At 48.3% G+C, this 21,191-nt stretch overlaps 2 protein-coding genes across 13 annotated transcripts in view; one reads left to right on the forward strand and one right to left on the reverse strand.

Moving 5' to 3' along the window:
- Positions 1 to 1,339: 1,339 nt before the first annotated feature.
- LOC129122146 (acyl-CoA 6-desaturase-like) lies at positions 1,340 to 16,660 on the forward strand. The gene is made up of 12 exons (XM_054635758.2): positions 1,340 to 1,806; positions 5,222 to 5,332; positions 6,335 to 6,532; positions 6,646 to 6,747; positions 7,245 to 7,370; positions 8,602 to 8,662; positions 8,994 to 9,070; positions 9,235 to 9,332; positions 9,899 to 9,995; positions 10,917 to 10,996; positions 12,022 to 12,147; positions 13,047 to 16,660. The coding sequence occupies exons 1-12, from the start codon at positions 1,600 to 1,602 to the stop codon at positions 13,096 to 13,098; spliced, it is 1,335 nt and encodes a 444-aa protein (XP_054491733.1). The 5' UTR covers positions 1,340 to 1,599; the 3' UTR covers positions 13,099 to 16,660.
- Positions 3,621 to 21,191, reverse strand: part of RAB3IL1 (RAB3A interacting protein like 1) — a 36,016-nt gene continuing 18,445 nt past the window's right edge. For 7 of the 12 annotated variants that reach the window (XM_077179621.1, XM_077179611.1, XM_077179615.1 and 4 more), the window contains 4 exons: positions 19,424 to 19,584; positions 18,724 to 18,800; positions 17,906 to 18,098; positions 3,621 to 10,450 (listed from right to left, as the gene is read on the reverse strand). In XM_077179621.1, the coding sequence (XP_077035736.1) occupies positions 17,945 to 18,098; positions 18,724 to 18,800; positions 19,424 to 19,584 (392 nt within the window). In that variant the 3' untranslated portion in view covers positions 3,621 to 10,450; positions 17,906 to 17,944. Of the gene's footprint in view, positions 10,451 to 16,539; positions 16,820 to 16,870; positions 17,214 to 17,905; positions 18,099 to 18,723; positions 18,801 to 19,423; positions 19,585 to 21,191 lie in introns of those variants that run through there. The other 5 variants (XM_077179612.1, XM_077179613.1, XM_077179619.1 and 2 more) reach the window with 5 other exon arrangements.

The following is a 21,191-nucleotide window of genomic DNA, read 5'->3' on the forward strand; positions in this document are numbered from 1 at the left end:
TTTTCCTTGCCACACCACATCTTGCATAACCTAACCAGGAATTGTGTACAATAGAGTGCCCCACGGCAAGGAAAAGATGGCAAAGATGCCATTATCCCACCTGTTAATAAAAGCATGGCCTGGGGCAGCAGAGCTCAACCAGCTCTGCCTGTGCCACAGCAAAGCTGTGAAATCCGGCAGCCACCAGTGGCAGCCCGGCAAAAACAGAGCAAAACAATGCAGATTTCGGGCAGAACAGCAATAGCTCCTTTCTGAGCTCAGCAGTGAATAGTGGGGTGAGAAGTCTGGGGGGGGGAAAAGGCAGAAAAAGGAGGAAAAAGCAGGAAAAAAAGTATGAAAAAGAAGGGGGAAAGGAAAAAAAGTAAAAAAAGAGTAAAAATAGTTAAAAAGGTTTTTAAAAGATTAAAAATGGTAAAAAATAGTAAAAGGAGAGGGGAAGGAGGAGAAAAGGGTGGAAAGAGGGGAAGCAGGAAGAGGGGTGAAGGGAAAAAAGAGGGAAAAGGAGTGGAAAGAGAAAAGGCAGGAAGGAGAGAAGGAGAGAAGAGGAGAAGGTAGGGAAAAGGGGGCAAGAGGGAAGAAAAGGGGAAAGAGATGACGAAAGGGAGAAAAAGGGAAGAAAGAGAAACGGGAAAAAGGGGGAAAGGTAGGAAAAGGGGGAAAGAGGAGAAGGAGGAAAAGGGGGATAAAGGGAGGAAAAAGAGGGGAAAGGAGGGAAGTGGGAAAGGTGAGGAAGGGGAGGGGGAGAAAAGGGAGGAAGGAGGAGAGGGCAGAAAAGAAAATGAAGGGGGAAAAAAAGAAAACAGGGAAAAGGAAGGGGGGAAAAAGAAGGGGAAGGGCAAGAAAAATAACGCGGGAAAAGGAAAAAAACCGGCGGGTGCAGCTCTTTACATCACGAGCCAAAAAATCTCGAGGACACGAAGCTGGGAGCGGGAGGTGGAGGAGGAGGAGGCGAGGGGCTCCCGTCCCCCGGCGGTCCCGGCCGGCAGCCGCTTCGAAAGATCGGGCCGGGCCAATGGGCGGGAGCGGGAGGGCGGCGGGACAGCCGGGATTGGCGCTGGGGCTCGGCTGATCCCGCCGGGAGAGCCCCGGCACCGGGCGGAGCGGAGCGGGGGGGATGCCAGGGAGAGGGGGGCGGCGAGCGGGCAGGGGAGGAGGAGGAGGAGGAGGAGGATGCTGAGTTTGGGGAGGGGGGCGATGCCGGGAGGGAGGAGAATGTCTGGGAGAAAGGATGATGCCGGGAGAGGGAGGGGATGCCGAGGGAGGAGAATGCCCGGGGAGGGATGCCCGAGAGGGGGGTGCGAGGGGGCGTGTGGGTGGAAGGGGCCGAGCTTCCCTCAAAACACAGGGCTATGTGCGAGGATAAAGTGCATCAGTGCGGGGACAGCCAGCCTAGGGGGCACTTCCGAGCAGGCGGAGAGAAGCGAGAAACAAAGGGAAGGGAGGACATGAGCGAAGGCGAAGGGAGGGAGCAGGGGATCAGCTGAGTTCAATCCCGCCAGGAAAGCTCTCCCCCTCCGGCACATCCCCGAGAGGCGCAGGGACGGGCTCTCCCCCCACCTCTCCCCCTCTGGTCAAGAAGACAAAGAATCGAGCGGCCCCATGGGGAAAGGGGGTGAGCAAGGGGGGGACTCGGGGGAGCCGGCGGCGCAGATCCGCTTCTACACCTGGGAGGAGATCCAGAAGCACAACCTGAGGACGGACAAGTGGCTGGTGATAGAGCGAAAGGTTTATAATGTCACCAAGTGGGCAAACAGGCACCCGGGGGGCCAGCGAGTCATCAGCCACTGCGCCGGCGAAGATGCCACGGTAAGGACCGACCCCCGCGGCTCTCCCGGCTCCAGCAGCATCCTCTGACAGCTCCTTCCCTCCCCGAGGGGAGCCAGCTCCTGCTGTCCCCTGTCCCCATCTCCCCAACACCTGCTGGACACCCGGCTCAGCCCTTTCGCTGCTCCCAGCTCGGTTCAAGTGGATGCAGATCCCCCCCGCGATGGGCTGGTAGGGATTGCTCTGCTTAAATCCTGCTGGTTTGCCTTTGTCTCCTGCTTGTGCCGTGCCTCGAGCCCTGAATTCAGGAGTAAAGTGTCCCAAATGTCCCCTTTTCCAGGGGGCAGCTTGTGACATGCAGAGTCACACAGCCAAGCACAGGGAGGGTTAAACAGAGGCCAGGCTGTGTCTCAAAGTTGCTTCTGTGAGGAGGCTTTAAAACAAGGAGCTTTTTAGCATTTTTCCCCAGGAGAAAATTCTCTGGAGAATTTGGTTACAGGTTGCTACAGAAAAGAGGGAAAAAAAAAACCAAACCACCAAACCATTTGCTGCTGCTCCAGCTGCTCCTTCGCTGGGTTCAGCCACCTCTCAGGTTTCAGTCAAAGATAAGAAACCAAACAACAACAAAAAAAACCCCCAACCTTGAAACAGGAACAAATTAGAAATAAATTGTTTGTTGTCTGGGGTTCCCCTCAAAACCACCTTCCTCAGAAGTGCATCCAGAGAGCATGTTCTCCCTTCAGGGCGTGTTAATGAAATCCAAGCAGCCTCAGAGCTCTTCCCAAAACATGCAGAGACCAAGCAGGAACAGGAACTGCTGGTCTCCCACAGCTCCTGACACCTTGGCAAGGAGGAGGCTCCATGTGCGACAAAATTTTTTGGCAGAACCTTCCCTTTCCATCAGCCCCTATTTCCCTGTGTCCAGTGGGTATTTTCCATTCTTTTCCTTGAAGCACTGAGCTGCATTTTGGCCCTTCTATCCCTTTGCAGTAAATCCTCTGAATGAATAGCTTTCTCCCTCAGAAAGATGGGCCAGGTTTTGCTTTCAACTGCTTAAACACAGAGCTGCTGAAACAGGAGGAGTTTGACTCCTATCCCCAAGAATTTAACTCCAGTATCTCCATTAGCAACCAAAAAGCATCTGTTACTGCAGAATCCTTGAAAGGGAGGCTGAAACACAGGTTGGTGGTTCCAAGATTGCTGGTTCTCCTCCCACCTCCCCAGACTACACTGCATCCCACACTCCATGAAGGCATGGCCTTAAAAATGCTCTGAAATTGTTAAATCACCACTCCGAGCACTAAACCAGGATTGGCATCAGTTTTGCAGCTTCCCTGTGGTGAACAACCATTTACAGCCAGAAAACCCTCTCTCATTCAGGGGGAGAACCCTCTGTGGGTTTAGACTGGATTTTAGGAGGAAATCCTTCCCTGTGAGGATGCTGAGGCCCTGGCACAGGTTGTCTAAAGAAGCTGTGGCTGCCCCATCCCTTCAAGTGTCCAAGGCCAAGCTGGATGGGGTTTGGAGCAACCTGGTCTATGGAAGGTGTCCTTGCCCATGGCAGGGGAGTGAAGTGGGATGATTTTTGAAGTCCCTTTCAACTCAAACCATTCCATGGGTCTCTTATTTTTTTAAACACAGCATCTGAGTCTGGGCCAACCCGTTATAGTGTCACCTCATGCACAGAACACAAAGGCAGGGACACTCTGCAGTGTCTCTGTCCCAGAAGTGTTCAGGGATGTAAAAGGAAATCCTTGTGCTGACTGCTGTAAGCACTCCCAATGCTCAAGTACAGCTCATATCTCAATTACACAAAGCTTTTTTTCTCACCAAAAGCAGCTGGAATAACTCCCATATCCCATAAAACACTTCGGTTTATTTGGTCAGTAGATCACAAAGTTGGGAGGTCAAGTGCCAATATCACACAGCATTTCCCAGGGACTCTCTTTTCCCTTAAGCTTTTTATCTCCTGCAGTACAGAACTGAGAACAATTCTAAAATTCAGGAACTCTCTTAAATTTGGGACCTATTAGTACAGGAGCTTAATCAGATAAACATAACAAAAATCCAATCCTTCCATCATTTGCAGGATCTCCAGGCAGTAAGCACCCAATCAGACCTCCAAAGACTTTTTTATTCCCAGCAGTTAAGAAGCATTAAAAAATGTTGATTCAGTATTATTTTATGTGTCACCCTCTCTCTTTCTCTTTCTTCCCCTTTTTTTTTTGTTTTCACCCAAAACTGCAGAGCCTTGCAGTAGACACAGTCTACTTCTCCCCTCATTCTGCTTTTCCTTCCTCTTTTACATCTTCTACAAATTGTTCCAGAGAGAGAAACAGGGAATCAGAGTCAACATTTCAGTGACCCATTTCTGGGTCAACTTCCCAGGTGACAAGTTTCAATTGATTTTGGAGGACTTTGGGCCTGAGGTTGTTGCCTGGCATTTTTGAACTGCAGATGGAGGGCAGCTCCCAGAAGGGTCAGCTGGACATGGGGAGCACTTTCCAGTCTGCCCTTTGTCTTTAGAGCCAGGAGGGAAATATTAGTTGGTCACTACAATTGTTAGGCAATGGGACAAAGGTGGAAAGGCTGGAGCACAGTTCCCCTCACTCCTGTTTTTAACGATTTTTTTTTTCCATACTCTCTTAGCACTTCATGGAACCAATCTTTCCTGTTCTCCCAGGTGAATTCCAAGAGCTGACTCCAGTTCTGTGCAGTGAGGAAAGGGCAAGGACAGAGTGAGGGTTTCTGATCTGGGTCAGCTTTCTGTCCCTGCTGCTGTCCTTGGGGTTAAAATTCCAGCTGTGCCATGTGAAAGGATCTGGCCAAGATCTCACTATAAGCATCAGGCACCTGTGGGATACAGGTGGACAGAAATATGTGGAAAGGGGAAGGAACAGAGAAAAAGAAGAGCCAGATAAACTTGTGAATGCCAGGATCAAAAGGACTCCACAAACAAGGCATTATTCTTCTGAAAAGTCACCAGTTTTTCCTCAGGTGTTTTACAGCTGGGATCTCCAGGCCTGGCCAAAACACCCAGGAATATCTTTTGTGTTTGCAGTCACATCCAGCTTCAGTCACCAGTCAGCCCCTCTCCTGACTTGCCTCCAGGAGCAGACTTTCCAAGGGTATTTATATCCTAGAAGGGATTTGCACAAATTCCCCTCTGCCTACCTTCTAAGGGAATTAACAGGATTTAAGTATTTAGTTGCTTAGAAAGAATTTCTCGAGGTGCCTTTCACCATATGGCTGGATGCCATCCCAGGTCTCACCATTCTCAGCACAGCAAATTAAATCAGTGGAATTAATGTCCCAAAAAGTGATCCCAGAGCTGGAAGTCACCTGGCCCCCTTTTCCACTGGTTCAACAACTGCTGGAGGTGGGTGGGAATGACACAGTGAATAGGAAGCACATCTTACTCCTGGATCCCACACAGTTCCTCCTCTTTCCACTCCAGGATGCATTCCAGGCCTTCCACATCAATCCCACCTTGGTGCAGAAGTTTCTCAAGCCGTTGCTTATTGGAGAACTCGCTCCAGGGGAGCCCAGCCAAGACCGAGACAAAAATGTGAGTATTTATTCCTCAGCTGGGGTTCAGGCTGCCTATTCCCACCATTCTTTCCCTCTTGGGATGCTCTCCAGAGAGGGAAAGGAGTTCTCAGTGACTGAACATCTCCATGTAGAGTATTTTCATCCTATCATGGATTCAAGTATGTGTGGAAAGGGGGTGACACTTTTGGCTGTACAAATATTTTCTTTCCCACAGAGCCACCAACAGCCAGTTTCTGGAAGCCCATTCCAGGCACCCAGGCTGGACTGAGCCCATCCCAAAGGGAAATGGGAACTGAGACATGTGGAATGGGAAACGTGCACCAGCCCTGGTGACTGGTGCACATTTCCCTTCTTGCTGCCCCTTTGCTGGTGGCCAAGCTCCAAAACACAAGCCCCCAGATGTCCCATTTTGGTGGCCTTGCTAAGGAGCAGCAGCCACTGCCCATCCTCAGGGCAGCTCTGTATCCCTGCTCATCCATTATTCAGGCCCAGAGCGTGGCACAACTGGCTCTGCCCAGGAAACTCAATCCTGCCCCGTTGTTTGTAGCTGGCCATGATTGTGCTATATCTGTGTCACTCACAATAGAGGGGACAATGCTGGCCCCCAGTGACCCAGGAATGCCCCTCATGGATGGCTGCACAGGAGCTGGCCTACGGATTGAATGGATGACGGGTGATAGTGGGTGCTCATTATCAGAGCTCTGGAATTAGGCACAATAGCACTGAATTCCCTCTTGCTCCAGCTTCTCCTTAGTGCTTAGGAAGCTCATTCAGACAAGAGCCATCAGGTGATGCGACACTCAACAGAGCTTGGATTACTCACTCTCCTGGCTCCAGGTCCAAAAGGTCAGGATGTGGGCTCAGACCAGCCAGGATGTTTATTCATAGGAATACAGGGCAAAAAGCTGGAATTTAGAGCCAGGGTCCTTGGCATGGAGCTCATCCTTCCTCCATCCATCCCCCAACTCAGTCAGGCTCACTCCCAAGCCTCACCCTGCTCCTGCCTGTCCTGTTACAGTCCCAGCTGGTGGAAGATTTCCGGACCCTGCGGAAGACAGCGGAGGACATGAACCTGTTCCGAGCCAGCCCCTTGTTCTTCTCCTGTTACCTGGGCCACATCATTGTCATGGAAGTTTTGGCTTGGCTCATGATTTCCTACTTTGGGACCGGCTGGATCACAACCCTCATCCTTGCCTGCATCCTTACAACTTCCCAGGTGACAAAGAGAGATCTTCCTCACACTGCCAATGTGCCCTCCATCTCCATTTCTTTCTTGTTTAGCTCTGATTCCCAATAGCTTCTTAACTATTTGATTTCTCCCTATCCCAGGCCCAGGCAGGGTGGCTGCAACATGATTTTGGACACCTCTCTGTCTTCAAGAAGTCTTCCTGGAACCACATCGTCCACAAGTTTGTCATTGGGCACCTGAAGGTAAAGGGAATTATGGAGCCAGGGAATTCTGGGAATGCATCACTTTGGCTGTGGCGGAGTAGGAAAGGGAGGCTCTCAACCTTCCCAGAGTGAGCAGAGGCACAAAAAAAGTTGGTGACACAACTTGCCCATGGGGCAGCCTGGGCTAGAGGAAGGTGTCCCTTCTCATGGCAGGGGGTTGGGACTGGATGAGCTTTAAAGTCCCTTCCAACTCAAGCCATTTCAGGATTTTCTGGGAAGACACAGTGATTTGTAACTCGCTCAGAGTGTGTTTATTCTGTGTTCTTTCAATATGGATGATCCTTAGGGATCCCTCTGCAAGCAGCAGTCTCATAGCAACCAACAACTCCACCACTCCCTGCTCACTGTTCTTTCCAAAGCAAATCCCACTTTGGCCATAATTTGACTTGCACCACTTTAGTTCCTAAAAAAGATTGGGTAACCCCACCTTGGGAGCAGCTCTCCATGGATGAAAACCCCTCATTCTCCTTGCCCAGGGTGCCTCTGCAAACTGGTGGAACCACCGCCACTTCCAGCACCACGCCAAGCCCAACATCTTCAAGAAGGACCCAGATGTGAACATGCTGCACATTTTTGTCCTGGGAGACACACAGCCCGTTGAGGTAAGGAAGAGTGGGGAAAACATGGAAAACTACTGTCCGAGAGGGCCCGGAGAGTGGTTGCGCAAATCCAGGAGTTGGCTCCCACTGTTAGACATGACTTACGCCGGCAGGACTTCCAGGAATGCTAGAAAGGAAATGCTTAATCCAGGGATTTTGTCTGGCTACGTGGTCTGACAGCAGTTTTGAGCCAACCCTTGGGCTGAGGAGCAGCATTGACTACTAATTCCCAATCCATTTCCTGTGCTGACCACAGGAGAAAGTGTCTTGGGTTACCTCGGGAAAAATAATGCAGATGGGGCTGGAGAGAAAGCAAAAAGCCACTAAAGGCCCCTTCATGCTGCTGGCTTGAAGTACCAACGTGAGGGGGGAATACAGTGTTCCTCAGTATTCCAGCAGGAGCATTTCAAATCTGACCTTCCATTTCCATAGCAAATATCTTCCAACATCAAGTGATTTTAATTTTAGTTCTATCTACCCGTCCAGAGCCAAAATATTTACTGCCTGTTTATAAAAAACTACCCAAAGCACTTAAATCATGGTGTTTTTCACAGTGGAACAAGGATTTCTAGTTTTAAAAACAAAGCCCCAAGAAAAGGGACAAGCAGCAAAGACAACACAGGGAAATACAACATTAAAAATGGTTTCTCAGTCAGATTTTGTATTATTGAGAAAGCAGACCATGGTTCTATTACTTAAAGGAAAACCTAAACATTTGTGATAACAAGGAAAAAATTGATTTCTGCCTCAAAATATCTGATATTATCAGATATTATTATATTATCAGTCTATCCCAATATTCTCACATTGGTATAAAAATCCTTTTCCAAATGATGCCAAGCACACAGCCTTGCAGAGCTCAGCCCAGAGGGAATAATGTGCCTGATTTTTTGGTTTTACAAGCCTTCCCTTCCAAAAAATCAGACATTATGCCTATCACATTCATATTAGTAAAGATGGAGGTGCTGGCAGCTCTTCTCAGAGATACAGGGATGGCAGAAGGTGAAGTGCATCAAAATTCCATCAAGTAAATAGAAACTATCTTTAAAAATTGAGCTTACACCTAACACAAAAGACAAAGTTAGGACATTTAATCACTTCGAATCTCTTCTTACCCGCTTGTGGGAATTCAGTCAAAATTCTCTGGTCAATAAATTAAGAATTATTGCAGAGAATCTGCTTTTACCTGGGAATGTCCCAATCCCAGGCTGAGCTGTCTCTTTGTGTCCTGCAGTATGGCAAGAAGAAGCTGAAGTACCTGCCTTACAACCACCAGCACGAATACTTCTTCCTCAGTGAGTATCCACCCTCCTCTCTTCCCTTTTCCTGGAATGCCACTTGTCATTTCCAGCCCTCACTGTGTGAGCAGAGCAACTCCTCAAATCCCAACTCATCCCAACCTTCCTCAGGACCCTGTGCAGGTCCCAAAATCAGCTCAGGGATATCCGAACACCTGGAACATTGCCCCGTAGAGCAAGGGAATGTAAAACAGCTGAGGCTGGGAATAACCTCCATGTGAGAGGCTCCATGGAAGAGCTGCATGTTCCCAGTTCCATGGAAGCAGTCCCTCATGTCACACACCTCCCCACCCCTCTGATGGCCAAACCATTTCCCTTTGCCTTGCAGTCTTCCCACCTCTGCTCATCCCTGTGTATTTCCAAATCCAAATCATCTCGACCATGATCAAGCGCAGGTTCTGGGCGGTGAGTGAAACATTCCCTCCATCCTTACGGGGTCTGGCTGGAAACTGGAGCAGAGAGGGAGGCCAGGGGGCAGGCAGGAATTACCCAATGTTCCAAACATCACCAGCAAGGACACATTATCCAAGGTGGGGAAAGTGATGCCTGATGTTTTCTCTGTCCCCCAGGACCTGGCCTGGGCCATCAGCTACTACCTGCGCTACTTCATCACCTACATCCCGTTCTACGGCGTCCTGGGATCCCTGTGTCTCCTCACGTTTGTCAGGTGGGGCATCCAGGGCATCCCTGCTGCTCTCCCATCCCTCCAGTGCTGTTTGAGCCTGGCCTCAGCTCTGCTGTGTCCCACTGCTTCACTTCCCTGTCAGCATCTCCAAGTTCCAGCTCCTCTGGCACTCTCCCTGCACCTTCCCCTGCCCCGTGATGGTCCTGCCAGGATTCCCCTGCCATTCCTCATTCCCTGTTCCCACACACTGCTCACCCCACTTTGGCCATGGCTGGACCCTCCCAGAGTGCCTCATCCCACCCTCTTCCCAGCAGACTGTGGAGATAATTCTGTGCACGCTCCAAGTCTGAAATCAAGCTGGAAAACTTATCACAACCAGCCCATTATTCCCAAAATACTTGAAGAAACTCAAAGTGCAAGGAAAAAAAAGTGAAATTGCAAAATTGGGTCATCTGCTTTTGCAGAAAACAAGCCTGGAACAAAGATGATTCCAGGCAATTCATTGTCAACATCCATCCAAGTCTCTGCTGCCCCCTGCAAACCCTACTTTAATTACCTGATGTCCCCATGTCTGGTAGAAATTCTTGTGATTTTTCCTGGTTTTGCAGGTTTCTGGAGAGTCACTGGTTTGTGTGGGTCACCCAGATGAATCACATTCCAATGGAAATTGATTCTGAGAAGCACAGAGACTGGCTGAGCTCCCAGGTAACTGGGAGGGGAGAAAACCACCCCTAACTCACCCCAAAATGGGATTTACTCAAAGAGTATGAGAGTTACCACCACCCCCAGTGTTACCACCACGTCTTACTTGGACTAGAGTTGTCCTGTCCATTACTTTTCCCATAAAGATGTTCTTCCCAGAGCCAGCAGTGCTGGGGAAAGACATGGAATTCCAAAGTTCTGCAATTACTTTGACAATCAAAAGGTTACCTGCTCCTATGGTGAGTGAAGCTGGATGTGACTGCAAATCCAAAAAACATTCCTGTATGTTTTGGCCAGGCCTGTAGATCCCAGCAATAAAACAGCTGAGGAAAATATGCTGACTCTTCATTTTGGAGCCCGCCTTTGTCCCTTTGCTCTGGAAGATGAGTGATTGAGTTCTCCTTTTCCTCTTCTTTAACCTAGAACCATATTCTTGATATTTTGGCAGTTCTATCTCCCTGCAAATCCAAGTAAAATGTGTGAGAGAGGAACCCTATTAAAAATTTGGTTGAATTTTAAGAATATTAAGAAAAAATATCAAATTTTATGATCACTAATGGCAAGAATACCTAAGAAATACTCTCAGAATATTACACTTAAAGCAAACTGAGTAACAATAACTACATAGGGATGGGGAAGCTTTGTGTCCACGTTCCTCCTGTTTTCCACCTTGATACTGCTGTCAACCTTCTGATCTCCAATGGGAGAGGCTGAGATTTAGGAATCTGGGCTTGGGCTGCTACATCACTTCACCACCAGTGAGAGTTTAATTACCTGAGGCCCTGAGGAAGGATTAAAACTCCCCTTGCTGCACTCGGCCATGGCAGGCTCTGCTCTCCCAGAGCTCAGGGAAGAGGAATTTCACCCTGATTTTGGGATGAGCCATCCCTAACCCTCACAGCTCTCTCTCTCTCTCCCTGGCAGATGGCAGCAACCTGCAACATTGAGCAGTCCTTTTTCAACGACTGGTTCACCGGGCACCTGAACTTCCAGATCGAGCACCAGTGAGTACAGAGCCGGGATCAGGATGGCACTGCCAGCTTGTCCCAGCCCAGGGGAGGGTATTATGGGCTGGGGAAGGATTGTATGCCCAGGAAACAGAGTCCCAGACTACACAGGCATGGAAGATGTGGCTGCTCCACCCCTGGAAGCGCTCAAGCTCAGGCTGGATGAGGCTTGGAGCAAACTGCATTAGTGGAAGGTGACCATGCCATGGCAGGGCAGAAACTGAATGAACTTAAAGATCCCATCCAGACCATTCCATGATAGTGTGCTTCTCTTACAGCCATGACATTTTTCTCTCTTGCTTCAAAGCTTTCACTCTCACAGCCTTAATTTAGGGTTTAATTAGGAGTTGTTGTTATGCACCTACCAGTTGCAAAGGCTGTGGGCTCAAATCCCAAGCATCCACCTCAGAAAACTCCCCTTCCCTAAAGCATTCCAGTGTTTTATAGAGTGTGGGACTGTGTAGGATGCTGGGTAGCAGATTCCAGAAAAAATATGGAAAACAGGGCCATATGGACAGTCTGTTGCCAATGGCAACAGCAAATGTAAAAGAAATGGCTTTTAGGGTGAGGCTGGCTGGTTTGGGAGCCAGCTTAGGAAATCTCCATGGAAGAGTATAGGGGAAGGTACCCTCAAAATCCTTCTTCACCTGTTTCCACAGGTGGAAAAGCAGGTCACTGGGAATTCAGTTCAGCAAGAAACAATTATTCCCAGAGGAATGGTTAGCCATCTCTGAGGCTGTTCCCTCACTCCCACTGCCCTCCCATTGCAGTTTCTTGCACAAACTGGCTTTCAGTGTGTCCTGAGCACGGCTTTGCTTTAAGACAGGACAGGAAAATCAGTTTTCACCACCTCCTTGAGACAGAGGAGCGTAAAGCAGAGGTGTCTCTGTGCCTCCCTTCCTTTGTGCAGTTTGAGGAGGAGGCACCAACAATGAGCCCCTGAGGATGCAGATCCTAATGCCCAGCCCTTGTCGCTTGTCTCCAGAGTTTTCTCAGCTTTGTTTTCTCTCTCTCCTCTCCAGCCTGTTTCCAACAATGCCACGGCACAATTTCTGGAAGGTGAAGCCTTTGGTGAAGTCTTTATGTGCCAAGTATGGAGTCCACTATGAGGAGAAGCCTCTCGGGAAAGCGTTCGTAGACATCGTTGGGTAAGGCCCTCCTGAGCCCACTTGCAGCTCATTTTTCCTGGGACACCTGATATTTTCTAGCACAGAGGATCCAGGACATGGCAGACCCTTCAGAAATTTGTGTTGTTGCTGTCAAAGTACCAAACACTTGACCTTTAGACAGGTACAAACCTGATTGTGGCATTTAGGGACACGGGGGCTCAGCAGTGCTGGGGTCGATCTTAGAGGGCTTTTCCATCTCTAATGATTCTGATTTTTATACCACCCTGTTCTGACAGCTGATGGCTCCTGCTTTTGGGAGTTGCCAGCAGATCTCCTGCTGCAAAGTGAGATGAATCAAAGGGAAACTGGTCAGGTTACAGCCTCTGCTGTGTCCCCTGAGAGCTCTGCCAGCAGCAACAGGCAATTCCCTACAGGGAGAGCTGGAGAGGATCTAATAGTCCCTTGTCAGCAGCCTCGGTGTTGATGCTGCTGTCTCAGTTCCTCTGAGGGGAATAATTCATGGCAGGGAACATGAGAAAGCTCTGCAGTCCAGGCACCTCCTGCACAAAGCACTCTGAGCATGGGCAGATTGAAGTGGGGTGGCCACAGTGGGCAGGAGAGCTGGTTCCAAACCTGCTTTTGTCCCCAAATCCAGTTAGGACAGGGCCACACAGCACCAAGGCACAGCGGAGTGAAGCCTGGAGGCTCCCAGGAGAACTTACAGCCCCTTCCAGTGCCTAAAAGGGCTCCAAAGGAGCTGGAGAGGGACTTTGGACATAGGTCTGGAGTGACAGGAGCAGGGGGAATGGCTTCACACTGACAGAGGGTGGGTTCTGTGAGTGTGATCCTGTGATTGATGTTAAATTCAGTAACAGCCTTCATTGCAGGAAAACCACGACAGAAGCAAGATTCCCAAACTCTTCCTTTTCTTCCCGTAGGTCCCTCAAGAAATCTGGAGATCTCTGGCTGGATGCTTATCTCCATAAGTGATCGTGAATCTTTCTGGGGAGGTGTGAGTGACCGGGAGGGATGGGGGGGACGTGGGGGGGAATTCACGCTTGTGTCTTTTACTCTCAGATCTCAGTCTAAATCCAGGGTTGGAGGGGAGTTTCCTGCCTTGCCAGCTGCTTCTGGTGCAGGCCCTGTTCAATCCAGACAGATTTAAAATGTGCTCCAGAGGGTGGAAAGCAAGGCCAGCTGTGCAAATGTTTAAAAAAGGGGCATTAATATCTGACCTTGACCTTTTTTTCACAAGATTTGTTCTCATTCTGCCTAAACCACACAAACCCTGATTCACACCTAAGAGGTTTTAAGCCTCAGTGAGTGTTTGTGATCCAAGGACACCCCAGTCAGCTCATGTCTCTTTCCCATGTTTGTGTGGAAGAGGAATCACATGCCACGGGCCTGGCAGCTGCTTCCAGCCCTGTCCAGAGCCCAGCTCCCTCCTTTTCCAGCCTCCTCCCCTTCTCTAACCGTAGCATCCCTTTAGTGCAAGCTGTGACCCTGGCCCTGCACAGCTAACCCCTAACCACAGCAGGGTTAACATAGCCGTGTTTTTAGGATCAGCCCCTCTTCTCAGGGGTCTATAGAAGATTTCTGGGTTTAAACAGCAAAACGTCTCCTTTAGGAGAGGGTCTGTTTTCTCTTTAATGAGCAGCAGGTCTGGCACAGCGAATCGTCAGTAAATCACACAAAAGACCAAAACAATCAAACAAGCAAAACGTGCTAATTGCTCCTCAGTGCTCCAGGGGAACCACAAACGGCCTTTTCACCATCCTGCCCTGCAGAAACCCAGAGTTCTGCCTGTCTGCACATGCCTGGCATGGCACCGAGCCTCCTCCTGCCTGCCCGAGGCCAGGAGCCATGGCACTGTTCACCCTTCCCTTGAAGAAAAGTTCTCCCTGCAAAAGGAGGAGCTGCTCAAATCCCAGCTGGAATCAGCCCTGCCCAGGCTGCGCAGCTGATCAGAGACCTTTGGAGAACCTCTTACAAGCTGTCTAAAACTCCATTTTCTGCCCACCACCTAATTACCAAAATTCACTAATGGCTTATCAGGCGATATGGTTGGACAGCTTCCAGGTGCTTCTGGAACAGGTGACCTGACCCCAAATAAATCCAAGGGTTCAGGTTCAGCTGCAACACAACAGAAGAGATATTTGGTTTAGGACAAAGGGCCATGGTTCCAAAAGCAGCCTCCAGCTCCAGCATCTGCCTCAGTGCTCCCTGGAAACACCAGGAGGGAGACTCTGGTTAATTTGCACGCCTCATTACTTCCCTCAGCTCTGAAACTGGATCCTCTCTGTCAAATCTTTGAATCCTAGCAGCATCCCACAGAATCAGCAAGGTGCTTCATCATGAATAGAGATGACTCTGGGACTGCGGCCAGCATTGCAAAAAAAAAAATAAATAATGTATTCCTTCCCCACCCTCTTTGGAGAATAAAATGAGATTTTATCTTTGCTTACAGTGGGGAATTCAGCATCTTGCAACTTCATCAAGCAATGTTTATGGTTTGGAAAGGGCTTGTTCTGGGGCTCTTGCTCACCCAAGTGCCACCAGGAATGTTTAGGGTGAAAAGCTACACAAGTAACATCCTTCTGGATGCTGTGATTTCCCAAGCAGGTAGTAAGGAGCTCTCCTGGAATTTGGCTAACCTCATCAGGACTGCCTTAATTTGTACATCCCTTCCTTGAATGTACCTCACTGTGCTCCAGCAAGGATGACCACGAGCACAGTGGCATCAGCAGTACAAACTTTTAAATATCCAGCTTCTTCTTCTGACAGCCCTTGGGGTTTTTTGTATTATTTCCAGAGCAAATATTTTCCTCCTTAGCCCTGCCCCTTCTTCTCTTCTCACTTTCGTCTTGGGAAGCTCTTTGGGTTGATCTTGGGGAAATAGCAGTTGTTAGGCAAATGGGCATTTCTTTCCCCAAAAAAACTTATTATTTTTTCAGGCAAAGCCTCTCTGGCTCATATAACTTTTTCTTCTCCTTCCAAAAAATCCCAGCTTTCTCTCTTGGAATTTGAGCTGTTTTCTACGTGCCTTGATTCCTTTTTGACACCCCATCCCTGCAAGTGTTACAGGCCAGGTTGGATGAGGTTTGGAGCAACCTGGTCTAGGAAAGGTGTCCATGGCAGGAGGGTGGAATTGGATGATCTTTTATTGCCCCTTCCAACCCAAACCATTCCAGGATTCTACAAGCTCTCCCCTCTTTAACTGGAGCAGGTCAAAGAGCCCTGAAAGTCTGGATCAATCTGCTTTGTTATTATTGTTCTCCAAGTAAAATGAGGTTTATCTGGAGATATTCCAGAAGTTTCAGTAAGACTGGAAATGTAGATGGATATAAACTTCCCATGAGCTTTGTCTCCAACAAGGCAGCAATGAGTGAGAAATAAGCAGGTTAAAATCTGCCATCAAAATTACTGAAACAGAGAATTTTCAGCACAGCTTTGCCCAGCTTTCTGAGGACTAACCAGTTAACTAATCAGTTTCTCTGAAAATAATGAGGTGAAATCTTGTTCACTGTCTCTCTTGATAAAGATCATTCATTTGCACTGTAATGAGACACAAACATTAAAAAAAACCCAACCCCTAAGCCAGTAAGAGGTGCTGGGAGCCTGCCAAGGTTTATTGAACCCAGCTACACACATGGCAGTGGGGAGCTGGAAACACAGAGCTGGTTTCAGGGCAGAGAACCAAACAACAGCCAGGGAAGGACTGGATTTGTTCTCTCCACTCACTGTGGGGGACTGGAGTAGGAGCTGGAGGACCAGGATGATTGAGGATGCCAGAGAAAAGCACAAACTGCAGCAAAGAGAAGCCTCTGGGTGTGTTTTGGGAAGAGAATGAGAGATGGGAGAAGTTGGGGAAGGTCAGGGGTTGGGGAGGGATGCATGAGAGTTGGAGGAAAATTACTGAGAGATGAAGGAGGAGCAATTTGGGATCACGTGTCCCATGATCTCCCAGCATGGCTGGAATCTGCCTGGAGGGCTGTGCTGGAGACACAGGGCAGGACAGGGCAGAGCTGGGGCTCAGAGGGCGGGGCAGGGACTGGTGACAGCCACAGGCACCTCGGAGTGAGCTGGATCTCACACTGAGCCTCCCCTCCCACAGCTCTGGAGCAGGGACTCACTGCCCCCAGCTCCCAGGCAGAGGCACAGGGGGAATTAGGGGACTTCCTTGGAGTTTTCCCTCCAAGCATGGATTTGAGGAGTCTAGCTCCCAGCTGCTCACTGAAATAGGGCTTGGGAGGCTTGTCAGGACCCATGTCCAGGCACCATTGTTCCCTGCTGCAGGGGCTGAGCTTTCTGGCTGGATTTGAGGTCTTCATTAGGGCAAAGACATCCTTTTCCTCAGGAGATGCTTTCCCAAGAAAGCCTTCCTAACAAAGCCCTAACATTTCCAATGTTAAAACAACAAACCCACATTCCTATAGGACAGCTCCTGGTTATTTTTAATTCTTTGAAAAAAAAATCCAGTAACTCAAAAAGAACAATTTTTTTCCTTGTGTATTCTACCACTCAATAAAATCATAACTATTTGTTGACCATACAGATGCTTTATGTGTCTTTTTTCCAGAGCCACTGGTGCTCAGGGTATTTGTTCCCTCTTGGAGTGCCTTCTGCCATACAAACCCACAAGCAGGTGGCATGGAGATGCCAACTGAGCAAGTCAGGACACTTCTAGGGTGGGAATGTCACCATCCAGGTTCTGAGATCAAAAACATATTCAAATTCAGAATTGTAAAGAGTCAGGTAGGATTTGACATAAAGGGTGATGACATAAAGGGTGATTCAAGCTCCAGTTTCAGATTTAGCCTTGTAACTGTTTTTTTTTAGCAGTTCAAAATCAGATCCCAAGCCAAGAACACTGTGGAAGCAAACTAAAAAAGGACCTGGGATCAGACTTGCTTATTATGGCTTCCCTTGGTTTTCCTGGGGATTTTTATGGAGGAGCTGTTAGCCAGCGAGTGTGGAAAGTCCTTTTTCCACTTCATGTGGTGAAATTAGTGTAACTACTTTGATACCATTGACTTTAATAGCACAGACAGATTTCTTTATTAGCCTCCACAATCCCAGGATCAATACTGCTGCTTCCCCCCATCCTGGGAACAAACACCAAAGGAAAGGAGATTTTACTGTCAAAGATTTTCCTGGCCACTCAAACTCGGCCTCCAGACTGTCTGAGGAAACAGCTGAGAATAAAATTGTTGTGGAAACTTCATAGAAGCATATTACAATTTTTAAAGTCCATTTTGTGCCCATTCATGGCTCATCCTGGGGTGTGGTGAGCGCCTTGCAGCAGCTTTTCCAACCCACAGCTCCATCCAATGCTCTGGTGGGTTTTGGATTGACATCAGCAGAGGATTTTAGGTCAAAACTGTCTTGAGGTCAGCCAAGAGGCTTTGGCAGAGCTGGTTCTGCCAGATGAACCCATTGAAACCTGTCCCATCAGGTGAAGGGGCAGACAAAGGGAACTCACAGGCTCTCCAGGGTCAGGAGACAAAGTGATGGCCAGATTATCCTTATCTGCCCCCTAAAACCAACACTGGAGCTTGCCAGAGTCCAAAGGAATTGCTCCATAGGCAAACTCATCCTGCCCAAAAGCAGGTGCCACGAGGTGTCACAGAACTCCAAGTAGAAAATGACCCCATTTTTAGGGCTTTCATTTCATCCCAGAACAAACAGGTTCCCCTAATGTAAACACAGGTGGCTCTTACACAAAAATTAACTGTTACAAATCAACAGCTTCATCCATGAGCAATATTGCTTTTTAAAAAAATCATGTTTTACTTACTCTGCAGGGGCCCAGTTCTAGAGGTTTCAGGAAACTTCTTCACAACATAATTTGTGTGGCGTCAGCATGGGGAGAAACAGCTTCATGGTGTTCAGATGTACAGTTTTTATCCCCTCCAAGCTGGCCTTGAACACTTCCTGGGATGGGGCAGCCACATTTGTGAGCTTCCTTCTTGCAACAGGTTTTTAAAACTCTGTTAAAAAACAAAAACAAAAAAAAGCAACAGCAACCTCAGCCTCTGAAAAACCCTCACTTTTTTTCAGTGTTTGTGCTGTGTTATATCATGTTATCACATATATTTTGAAAAATTAGCCCAAATTCCTCAAATATCACATAGAAACGCTTCCATACTAGGTCCTCCCTACACCATCCCTCTGTCCTAGGGTTTCTACAGAACAGGGCATTGCTGGAGCTGCTGTACAGTGAAAATTCTGTTCACATTTCCAGCCACACACTTATCTATTTGGAAACCACAATGCAAAGAGTATGAAGGGAATAATCCAGAATTCCAGAGTGAGCCAGGAGGTGAATCATTTCCCCCACAGCAGAACATAAAATATAATAAAATAAGTATAAATTAAATAAATACATAATTAAATAAAATAAAGATGTTATCTACCCTGCATAGAGGTTGGAGAGTACAATGTAAGTTTCACTGAGGTGAATGATGATGTGTTCTAAAATACCCTGTGTCAGAGCTTTTCCACCTTCGGCCAACCTCTGAGGTTTGAAGGTCAAGCCCAGGCTGCTCAGGTCAAGGGAGGCTCAGCAGAAATTCGAGAAAGGAGTGGGAAAAGGCCAAGCAGAAGGATCCTCACCTGGATGCACCACCTTCGCCTGCAGCATCCTCCTGAGCAGAGTTAGGTAACTCCCCAACTTCTTGGCCAGGTGCTGGCTGTGGGGATGACAATGAGAGGATTAATCACAGTAATTGCCTGTGATGGCACCCCTCCTCCTCAGAATGGGTGTGGCTGGTTCACTTGGCTGATTAATTTAATTGGCCTCAATTAGCCTGGCCTTCATTAAGCAGCAGTTGGTTTTTCTATAAAATATAGGAGCCATATTGTACTTTCTCTGTGTGTTTTGTTCCCTTATTGCTGATAGATGCCTAATAAAACCTAGAAGTTTGGGTTCTGAGCTGAAGATGCTGCTGCCTTCTCCACTGGGGCCAGTTCCTGGTCAAGCATCTCCAGGTAAATCACTCAGAGCTGAAATTATCTCCCTTTGCAAGTCCACAAACCTTTAGGGCATGCTCACAACCCCGAATGGAGCAAAGCAGCACAGCCTGTGCTTCACCATCACTCTGGGGAGGGGGAAATAAAGTGTGACCAGAAATCAAAGCACTGCTGCCAATGCCAATTCCAATTCCATGCCTTGCTCATTCTTGTCTCCCCATCATGCTGGAGCTCACTGAGTCTAAAACTGAACACCTGATTTGGTGAAGGTATGCGAGTGAAACGGAATCCAACAGCACTAGAGGGCAAGGAATGGTGAAGGCACAGTGTTCCAGCAGCATACCAGCACCATGACTCCTCCACATCCCTGCAGAAAATCAACAGCTCCACAGTAACAGGATGTCTGGGCTTGAATGGTGCAGCAGGAGCTTCTGGGCAAGTCAGGAGCTGGATGATCTTTAGAGATCCCTTCATGCCCAAACCATTCCCTGGGAATGACTTTGTCTGCATAAAATAAAGAATTAAATGCAAAAAGACATTGAGCCTGCTCTGCCCTGTGATGCACAAATGAATCAAACAAAACAGCAGACAGAGATTAAGAAGCAATTTCCTTTCTGCAATGTCTCTCTAAAGAGAAACGAACAGTTTTAAAGGTCTCTATTGAAATATTTACTAAATGGTTTCAGAGAAGCTCTCCTGGATGTGGTAGTGTTGGCACAGGGATGAGTCCCACATGCTGCAGTAGGAGAGAGGGTTTAACTCATTTGTGTATTTTGAATGTGTAAAGCCAGTCTTTTAAAACCAGTACAGTGAGGAGAAAGTAGCGATGCCCAAGTGCTGACAACAGAAAAATGGTTTTTTTGGGTTTTCCCAACTCAGTTGGTTCAGGCACTACTCAAACACAGTCCATGAGATCTTCTCCACATACACATCATTCCAGTGTGAAATTAATCAGATTTGGGACCCAATTTCCCTCTCCTATTAAGGACTAATGTCTGCCAGAGCTGCCAAGATTTTGGGGTGGTTGCAAAACTTCCCTTGTCTGAAAGCCATGGGACCATCAAACACTGCTCCAGCTCTCCTGAGACATTATTTATCACTGCCCTCTGTTTGATGGAAAGTTGGATTGGTGCTTCCCTCCTTCCTCCTGGTTCTTCCACATGGCTCAGGTGGCCTGGCAAAAGGGAAGGTCACCAAAGGCAAGGGACAAGTCACCTCTGTCCAGGTGCTGATACAGAAAGAGCAAAGGTGTCACTGAGCTGTGACCCACATAAGTGTCCTTTGGCATGAAGCACCTTAAATTGACTCTAAGATGATTAACAGAGCAGAATTAGCACAGTGAGCCAGGGGAATTAAGGGCAGGGAGCTGTCCTTGAGCCAATCCCAGGCTACATCTGCCAGAGGGAAGCCTGCAGCCCCAGAACCAGAGAGGAAGCAGAAACCAGAAGCATTAGCAGAGTTAAAAGCTCAGGATGTTCTGTGTGCCCACACAGATGTCCCTGGAAGCTCTGTGAGCAGCACAGGATTGAGAGCTGGGATTTCCACTGCAGAACTTCCTGGAGAACACCTCCACCCTTCAGCTTCCTTCTCCCAGCTCCCCTCTCAGTCCCAAGAGGAGCTGTTTTGGGATTTTACTCCTGCACAAATGGCTTTTCCATCACTGGAGTCACTTGTAAATAACCAGATTTGTATCAATGACTCAGCTTTTCCTGTGCAGCTATGTTTTCTCCTACAAGGGGAACCATTTCAAGATTAAGCCAAACAAAAGCTAAGGAGTGCCTCTTCTTTCCTAAACCTTCCTTGCTGTCCCTCTGCTCCATCACTTCAGCCAGTGCAATCTCATCTCCTGAGCCAGGACACCACTGGCAGCTCAGATTTATCACAGAATCCCAGAATGGTTTGGGTTGGAAGGGATCTCAAAGCCCATCTCATTCCAAACTCCTGCCATGAGCAGAGACACTGTCCCAGGCTGCTCCAAGCCTCATCCAGCCTGGCCTTGGACACTTCCAGGGATCCAGGGGCAGCCACAGCTTCTCTGGGCAACCTGTGCCAGGGCCTCCTCACCCTTGCAGAGAGAGATTTCTTTCTATATCCCATCCAAATCTACCCTC

This window comes from Agelaius phoeniceus, chromosome 6 (assembly GCF_051311805.1).
Source record: "Agelaius phoeniceus isolate bAgePho1 chromosome 6, bAgePho1.hap1, whole genome shotgun sequence".
NCBI lineage: Eukaryota > Metazoa > Chordata > Aves > Passeriformes > Icteridae > Agelaius > Agelaius phoeniceus.

Excerpts from the sequence above, each read along its gene's own strand:
- LOC129122146 (XM_054635758.2), top strand. The coding sequence starts at position 1,600 with ATGGGGAAAGGGGGTGAGCAAGGGGGGGACTCGGGGGAGCCGGCGGCG. Across the intron at positions 6,748-7,244 it reads TTGTCATTGGGCACCTGAAG|GGTGCCTCTGCAAACTGGTG; the intron begins GTAAAGGGAATT and ends CTCCTTGCCCAG. Across the intron at positions 12,148-13,046 it reads GCGTTCGTAGACATCGTTGG|GTCCCTCAAGAAATCTGGAG; the intron begins GTAAGGCCCTCC and ends TTCTTCCCGTAG.